The sequence below is a fragment of the Eumetopias jubatus genome, unplaced genomic scaffold (genome assembly GCF_037043125.1).
Source record: "Eumetopias jubatus isolate StellerSeaLion01/CBP00866 unplaced genomic scaffold, mEumJub1_p1.0 scaffold_11, whole genome shotgun sequence".
Lineage (NCBI taxonomy): Eukaryota > Metazoa > Chordata > Mammalia > Carnivora > Otariidae > Eumetopias > Eumetopias jubatus.
This window is the reverse complement of record NW_028274817.1, coordinates 10,503,752-10,512,665: the sequence shown is the minus strand read 5'-3', so window position 1 is coordinate 10,512,665 and position 8,914 is coordinate 10,503,752. Positions and strand designations below refer to the sequence as shown.

The window sequence follows — 8,914 nt, the reverse complement described above, 5'->3', positions numbered from 1 at the left end:
ACTTGAGCTGTGCTGGCTGGCTGCACCCTGAAGAGCTTTCTCATATCCTCCTATAGGTTTCTAGGAAACAAACTGTCCAGGAAGACAGAAGTTCTGTAAGGCCCTAGAGCACCCCTCAAAGAGCCTGTAAGTTGGCCTTTGTCAGAGCTGCCAAGGGTGTTTCTCTGCTGAGACCACTAACCCTCTTCCTCCCTCCCATAGGCCTGTGGTACCCCACCTCCCATTGTCTTACTCATACTTCTTGCTACTGCCAACAAGAGTCATCATGCCTCACCCTCCAAAGCGTCTACGCCTCACATTTGAGCCAGACTTTGAAACCCAAAGTGAGATACAAGGCCTAGAAGTGGCAGATGTTCTTGTAGCTGAGGATGAGGAGGAGACTTCCTCTATTTCCAGTTGCTCTTTCAACTTCTCTTACCCCTCCACCTCTGCCTCCCCGCCTTCCTCTCCTGTAATCCCAGTCTCCCTAGAGGTGGAGGAGGAAGAGGAGCCTGCTGCAACACTGAGTCCTCCCCAGAGTCCTCAGAGCTCCTGCTCCTTCTCTGCATCATGGAGCACATCAGGAGTCTCCAACAGCCAAGAAGAAGAGGATACAAGTTCCCCTCACACCTCAAAAGTCACCAAATCTTTGCCCAGAGACGCACTAGATGAGAAGGTGGCTGATTTGGTGCATTTCATGGTCCTCAAGTATCGACTGAAGGAGCCCATCACAAAGGCAGAAATGCTGAAGATTGTCATCAAAAGGCACAAGAAACAATTCCCTGTGATCTTCAAGAAAGCGTCTAAATGTTTGGAGGTGATTTCTGGCATTGATGTGAAGGAAGTGGACCCTACCACCCACTCCTATGTCCTTGTCAACTCCCTGGACCTCACCCATGATGAGATGCTTAGCGACAACCACAGCATACCTAAAAATGGTCTCCTGATAATCATTCTGGGTGTGATCTTCATAGAGGGCAATTGTGCCCCTGAGGAAGACATCTGGGATTTCCTGAATATGATGGGAGTGTATGCTGGGAGGGAGCATTTCATTTATGGGGAGCCCAGGAAGCTCATCACCAAAGATTGGGTGCAGGAGAATTATCTGGAGTACCGGCAGGTGCCTAACAGTGATCCTCCATGCTATGAATTCCTGTGGGGTCCCAGGGCTCATGCTGAAACCAATAAGATGAAAGTTCTGGAGTTTTTGGCTAAGATCAAAGGGACTGACCCCATTTCCTTCTCATGCTGGTATGAGGAGGCTTTAAGAGATGAGGAACAGAGAGCCCAGCCCAGAATTGGTTCTGTGGATAATACTACCGCTATGTTCATTGCACAGCATTGGTCAGCAGCTTCTCCTGACCCAACTGCAGAGTGAGCCCAGATATTCATGTTGTATTTGAAGAGGTCAGTCCTGGCTCTGAGTAGAGGAGGGTCAGGGTCAGGCTAGGGAGAACACAGTATACAACTTTGTGTTCCTTTTCTATGTGGATGATTTGGAAGTTTATCTTTTTTTTCCTTTTGGTATTCTTCAAATGCTGTTTTTTTTAATAGAAGGTTTATTAGCTTTAGAATCTAAGTATATAAATGAATTTGTCACACACCTATTGCTATTTTACAAAACAAACTGGGGAACCTTCCCTCTTATTTTGTGATCTGGAACAAGATAACTTGTACTGGAATAGGAATTTCCTTGGAAATGTGAAAGAAAATGGAGAAAAAATGTAAAATGTGGTTAATTTTTGGATTCCCTTAACCACTTTAGTTTATTGTTCTGTAAAATTAAAAGATACATACCTGGATTCGCTTGGCTTACTGAAGAAAGTAGGCATAATCCTAATAAATCTTATTTTAAAAAACCTTGCTTACTGACTCATTTATTCGCCAAACATTAATTGGATATTTTCTCCTTGGAAAGCACTGTGTTAATAGTGGAAATACTAGGATAAACAAGACACACCCCTAATCATAAAATGGTAGGTGCTAGGGGCAGCAATCATCAGGAAGATGGTGAGATGTCTTCGAATACCTAAAGAACAAATAAAAACAAGGAGTGATGAGGTAGATCTCCAGATGCGAGCAGTCAAGTAGAAATGCCCAAAGCTGAGGCAGTTTAGGGCTTTGGGAAACTGCAATTCCTGCTGTGGGTGGTAGCAGGGGCCAGACTGTCAGGTGATGTGTTCTAGAAGTGACAGAAAAGCCTGGGAAACCGCTTACTAGTTCTTTTGTATCATGGATAAGCTGGAGAAATCTCCACCTGGACCAAGTATGGAAGATATTCTGAACTCTTATCTCAGTGCAGTTAACACAGGGCACTTAACTAGGTGTTCTGTATACATCATCTGCAATGATTTCTTGAGAACAGAGTGATATTCCCTTGAGGTGGTATCCAGAAGCCACTAAGCTAGCACTCTTCCCTAACCAGAGCCCACTCCATTAGAATAACATTAAAGGTAGGTTATCTTGAGTGTAATTTGGCTAAATCTAAGCAGATCTAAGTTTTGGTGGGAGTAAAATGATTGAAAATAGTGTTTTCGATGGATGAACAGCTAGGGGGGAAGGAAGGAGTTGGTCTTTGACTCAAATTTTGGGAACCTTTTAGTTATATCAGCTGAGAAAGACTAGCACATAGCCAAATTATATATCCTCTAAGAGGGAAAATTTAATGAATTTTATTTGTGAAGCAACATTTTTGCCTAATTTGGCATTCTGACTCCTATTGAGCTACATATTATCTGAGATGTCCTGGATGAGCACAAAATCCCAGAGGAGAGGGCAGTAGGGTCTGGGGACAAAATAATATTAGAAATAACTTCTATTTACTAAAGATCTGATAAATGCCAGGCACTGTACCAGATACTTTACATACATTCCAGCTGTCTTAGAAGACAGGGCTCATTAAACCCATTTTACAGATGATGAATCTAAGGCTCACAGCGACTGGTAATTTCCCCAAGATTATACTGCTAGTAAGTGATGGGGCTGGGACTAGAACCCTGGTCTTAATTCATCTAGGGTCCATGTTGGTTCCACTCATTGCCTGAGGCAGGACTTCTGTTGCTTAGCCAATTCTCAGTACTCCATAATGTCTCTCAGGCAGCAAAAAGAAGGACCATGTGACAAGGTACTAAAAGCAGGCCCCTAAAGAAAGAAGAAGAAATGAGAATAAAACATAATTTGGGAACTGACTAAACCTTATTTATCTAGGGTCCTCCTGCTCTTAACCCTATGATACATTAATAGCTAATCCTGACCAGCTGCCTGCATTTGTGTCCAGTCCTAGCAAATTCCTAAATTACAGCATCTTCCCCCTTTTCCCCAGTGTGCCCTCCTGTCCAATTCTGGAACCTGGCCGACTGACCAGCTCTTCATTGTCTTCTCTGAAGTCTGTGCTTTGCTCCCAATGGGCAACCCAGAACCACTTGCCGTCCCCCTAACATAGAATATTCCTACCCTTGGGCGCCTGGGTGGCTCAGATGGTTAAGCGTCTGCCTTCGGCTCAGGTCATGATCCCGGGGTTCTGGCATCGAGTCCCGCATCAGGCTCCCTGCTCCTTGGGAGCCTGCTTCTACCTCTGCCTCTCTCTCTCTCTGTCTCTCGTGAATAAATAAATGAAGTCTTAAAAAAAAAAAAAGAATATTCCTACCCTTGCAAAAGTCCCCTGCCTCTCCCAAACATCACTCTGGAACCCTGATAGCAACAGCCCCATGAGCTTAAAAGTTTGATTTGGACAAGTGTTTTAATTGATCCGTAGTAAGTGGAACGGTGACCCTTCAAAAGATATGTCCAAGGCCTAATTTCCACTATAGATTTCCCTCTCTATCTGAAAGTAGAGCATTCCTATGAAAACTTTTGTAAGCTTAAATGGCATAGCATGGAGAAGCAATTACCATTAATTAATTAATTTTTAAATTTTTTATTATGTTAATCACCATACATTACATCATTAGTTCTTTATGTAGTGTTCCATGATTCATTGTTTGTGCATAACACCCAGTGCTCCACGCAGAATGTGCCCTCTTTAATACCCATCACCAGGCTAACCCATCCCCCCACCCTCCTCCCCTCTAGAACCCTCAGTTTGTTTTTCAGAGTCCATCGTCTCTCATGCTTCGTCTCCCCCTCCAACTTACTCCCCATCATTATTCCCTCCTGCTATCTTCTTCTTTTTCTTTTTTTTAACATATGTTGCATTATTTGTTTCAGAAGTACAGATCTGTGATTCAACAGTCTTGCACAATTCACAGCACTCACCATAGCACATACCCTACCCAATGTCTGTCACGAAGCCACCCCGTCCCTCCCACCCCCATCACTCCAACAACACTCAGTTTGTTTCCCGAGATTAAGAATTCCTCATATCAGTGAGGTCATATGATACATGTCTTTCTCTGATTGACTTATTTCACTCAGCATAACACCCTCCAGTTCCATCCACGTCGTTGCAAAAGGCAAGATCTCATTCCTTTTGATGGCTGCATGATATTCCATCATGTATATATACCACAGCATCTTTATCCATTCATCTGTCGATGGACATCTTGGCTCTTTCCACAGTTTGGCTATTGTGGATATTGCTGCTATGAACATTTGGGTGCACGTACCCCTTCAGATCCCTACATTTGTATCTTTGGGGTAAATACCCAGTAGTGCAATTGCTGGATCGTAAGGTAGCTCTATTTTCAACTGTTTGAGGAACCTCCATACTGTTTTCCAGAGGGGTTGCACCAGCTTGCATTCCCACCAAGAGTGTAGAAGGGTTCCCCTTTCTCCGCATCCCCGCCAACATCTGTCATTTCCTGACTTGTTAATTTTAGCCATTCTGACTGGTGTGAGGTGGTATCTCATCGAGGTTTTGATTTGGATTTCTCTGATGCCGAGCGATGTTGAGCACTTTTTCATGTGTCTGCTGGCCATTTGGATGTCTGCTTTGGAAAAATGTCTGTTCATGTCTTCTGCCCATTTCTTGATTGGATTATTTGTTCTTTGGGTGTTGAGTTTGATAAGTTCTTTATAGATTTTGGAAACTAGCCCTTTATCTGATATGTCATTTGCAAATATTTTCTCCCATTCTGTCGGTTGTCTTTTGGTTTTGTGGACCATTTCTTTTGCTGTGCAAAAGCTTTTTATCTTGATGAAATCCCAATAGTTCATTTTTGCCCTGGCTTCCCTTGCCTTTGGTGATGTTTCTAGGAAGAAGAAGCTGTGGCTGAGGTCGAAGAGGTTGCTACCTGTGTTCTCCTTTAGGATTTGATGGACTCCTGTCTCACGTTTAGGCCTTTCAACCACTTGGAGTCTATTTTTGTGTGTGGTGTAAGGAAATGGTCCAGTTTCATTCTTCTGCATGTGGCTGTCCAATTTTCCCAACACCATTTGTTGAAGAGACTGTCTTTTTTCCATTGGACATTCTTTCCTGCTTTGTCAAAGATGAGTTTACCATAGAGTTGAGGGTCCATTTCTGGGCTCTCGATTCTGTTCCATTGATCGATGTGTCTGTTTTTGTGCCAGTACCATACTGTCTTGATGATGACAGCTTTGTAATAGAGCTGGAAGTCCGGAATTGGGATGCCGCCAGCTTTGCTTTTCTTTTTCAATATTCCTCTGGCTATTCGGGGTCTCTTCTGGTTCCATACAAATTTTAGGATTATTTGTTCCATTTCTTTGAAAAAAGTGGATGGTATTTTGATGGGGATTGCATTGAATGTGTCGATTGCTCTAGGTAGCACTGACATCTTCACAATGTTTGTTCTTCCAATCCATGAGCATGGAACGTTTTTCCATTTCTTTGTGTCTTCTTCAATTTCTTTCATGAGTATTTTATAGTTTTCTGAGTACAGAGCCCTTGCCTCTTTGGTTAAATTTATTCCTAGGTATCTTATGGTTTTGGGTGCAATTGTAAATGGGATCGACTCCTTGATTTGTCTCTCTTCTGTCTTGTTGTTGGTGTATAGGAATGCCAGTGATTTCTGTGCATTGATCTTATATCCTGCTACTTTACTGAATTCCTGTATGAGTTCTAGCAGTTTTGGGGTGGAGTCTTTTGGGTTTTCCACATACAGTATCATATCATCTGCAAAGAGTGAGAGTTTGACTTCCTCTTTGCCGATTTGGATGCTTTTGATTTCTTTTTGTTGTCTGATTGCTGTGGCTAGGACTACTAATACTATGTTGAATAGCAGTGGTGAGAGTGGACATCCCTGCCGCATTCCTGACCTTAGGGGAAAAGCTCTCAGCTTTTCCCCATTGAGAATGATATTCACTTTGGGTTTTTCATAGATGGCTTTTATGATATTGAGGTATGTACCCTCTATCCCTATACTCTGAAGAGTTTTGATCAAGAAAGGATGCTGTACTTTGTCAAATGCTTTTTCTGCATCTGTTGAGAAGATCCTATGATTCTTGTTCTTTCTTTTGTTAATGTATTGTATCACGTTGATTGATTTGCGGATGTTGAACCAGCCTTGCAGCCCAGGGATAAATCCCACTTGGTCATGGTGAATAATCCTTTTAATGTACTGTTGGATCCTATTGGCTAGTATTTTGGTGAGAATTTTTGCATCCATGTTCATCAAGGATATTGGTCTGTAATTCTCCTTTTTGATGGGGTCTTTGTCTGGTTTTGGGATCAAGGTAATGCTGGCCTCATAAAATGAGTTTGGAAGTTTTCCTTCCATTTCTATTTTTTGGAACAGTTTCAGGAGAATAGATATTAATTCTTCTTTAAATGTCTGATAGAATTCCCCTGGGAAGCCATCGGGCCCTGGGCTTTTGTTTGTTGGGAGATTTTTGATGACTGCTTCAATTTCCTTAGTGGTTCTAGGTCTGTTCAGGTTTTCTATTTCTTCCTGGTTCAGTTTTGGTAGTTGATACATCTCTAGGAATGCACCCATTTCTTCCAGGTTATCTAATTTGCTGGCATAGAGTTGCTCATAATATGTTCTTATAATTGTTTGTATTTCTTTGGTCTTGGTTGTGATCTCTCCTCTTTCATTCATGATTTTGTTGATTTGTGTCCTTTCTCTTTACTTTTTGATAAGTCTGGCCAGGGGTTGATCAATCTTGTTAATTCTTTCAAAGAACCAGCTCCTAGTTTCGTTGATCTGTTCTACTGTTCTTTTGGTTTCTAGTTCATTGATTTCTGCTCTGATCTTTTATTATTTCTCTTCTCCTGCTGGGTTTAGGCTTTAGTTGCTGTTCTTTCTCCAGCTCCTTCAGGTGTAGGGTTAGGGTGTGTATTTGAGACCTTTCTTGTTTCTTGAGAAAGGCTTGTATTGCTATATACTTTCCTCTCAGGACTGCCTTTGCTGTATCCCAAAGATTTTGAACAGTTGTGTTTTCATTTTCATTGGTTTCCATGAATTTTTTTAATTCTTCTTTAATTTCCTGGTTGACCCATTCATTCTTTAGTAGGATGCTCTTTAGCTTCCATGTACTTGAGTTCTTTCCAACTTTCCTCTTGTGATTGAGTTGTAGTTTCAAAGCATTGTGGTCTGAAAATACGCAGGGAATAATCCCAATCTTTTGGTACCGGTTGAGACCTGATTTGTGAATTAGGATGTGATCTATTCTGGAGAATGTTCCATGGGCACTAGAGAAGAATGTGTACTCTGTTGCTTTGGGGTGGAATGTTCTGAATATGTCTGTGAAGTCCATTTGGTCCATTGTGTCATTTAAAGTCTTTATTTCCTTGTTGATCTTTTGCTTAGATGATCTGTCCATTTCAGTCAGGGGGGTGTTAAAGTCCCCCACTATTATTGTATTGTTGTCAATGTGTTTCTTCACTTTTGTTATTAATTGCCTTATATAATTGGCTGCTCCCATGTTCGGGGCATAGACATTTACAATTGTTAGATCTTCTTGTTGGATAGACCCTTTAAGTAGGATATAGTGTCCTTCCTCATCTCTTATTACAGTCTTTGTTTTAAAATCTAATTTGTCTGATATAAGGATTGCCACTCCAGCTTTCTTTTGGTGTCCATTAGCATGGTAGATGGTTTTCCACCCCCTCACTTTCAATCTGGGGGTGTCTTTGGGTCTAAAATGAGTCTCTTGCAGACAGCATATCGATGGGTCTTGTTTTTTAATCCAATCTGATAGCCTGTGTCTTTTGATTGGGGCATTTAGCCCATTTACATTCAGGGTAACTATTGAAAGGTATGAATTTAGTGCCATTGTATTGCCTGTAAGGTGACTGTTACTGTATATTGTCTCTGTTCCTTTCTGATCTATGCTGCTTTTAGGCTCTCTCTTTGCTTAGAGGACCCCTTTCAATATTTCTTGGAGGGCTGGTTTCGTGTTTGCAAATTCCTTTAGTTTTTGTTTGTCTTGGAAGCTTTTTATTTCTCTTTCAATTTTCAGTGAGAGCCTAGCTGGAAATAGTATTCTTGGCTGCATATTTTTCTCGTTTATTGCTCTGAAGATATCATGCCTGTCCTTTCTGGCCTGCCAGGTCTCTGTGGATAGGTCTGTTGCCAATCTAATGTTTCTACCATTGTAGGTTGCATATCTCTTCTCGCGAGCTGCTTTCAGGATTTTCTCTTTGTCTCTGAGACTTGTAAGTTTTACTATTAGATGTCGGGGTGTTGACCTATTTTTATTGATTTTGAGAGGGGTTCTCTGTGCCTCCTGGATTTTGATGCCTGTTTCCTTCCTCACATTATGGAAGTTCTCTGCTATAATTTGCTCCAATATACCTTCTGCCCCCTTCTCTCTTTCTTCTTCTTCTGGGATGCCAATTATTCTAATGTTGTTTCGTCTTATCGTATCGCTTATCTCTCGAATTCTGCCCTCGTGATCCTGTAGTTGTTTCTCTCTCCTTTTCTCAGCCTTTTTATTTTCCATCATTTGGTCTTCTATATCACTGATTCTCTCTTCTGCCTCATTTATTCTAGCAGTTAGTGCCCCCATTTTTGATTGCACCTCATTAATAGCCTTT

At 41.6% G+C, this 8,914-nt stretch overlaps 1 protein-coding gene across 1 annotated transcript; it reads left to right on the top strand.

Annotated features, from left to right (window-relative positions):
• The first annotated feature begins 265 nt into the window (after positions 1-265).
• LOC114224600 (melanoma-associated antigen 10-like) lies at positions 266-1,357 on the top strand. Its single transcript, XM_028123828.1, has one exon. The coding sequence runs from the start codon at positions 266-268 to the stop codon at positions 1,355-1,357; it is 1,092 nt and encodes a 363-aa protein (XP_027979629.1).
• The last annotated feature ends 7,557 nt before the right edge of the window (positions 1,358-8,914 follow it).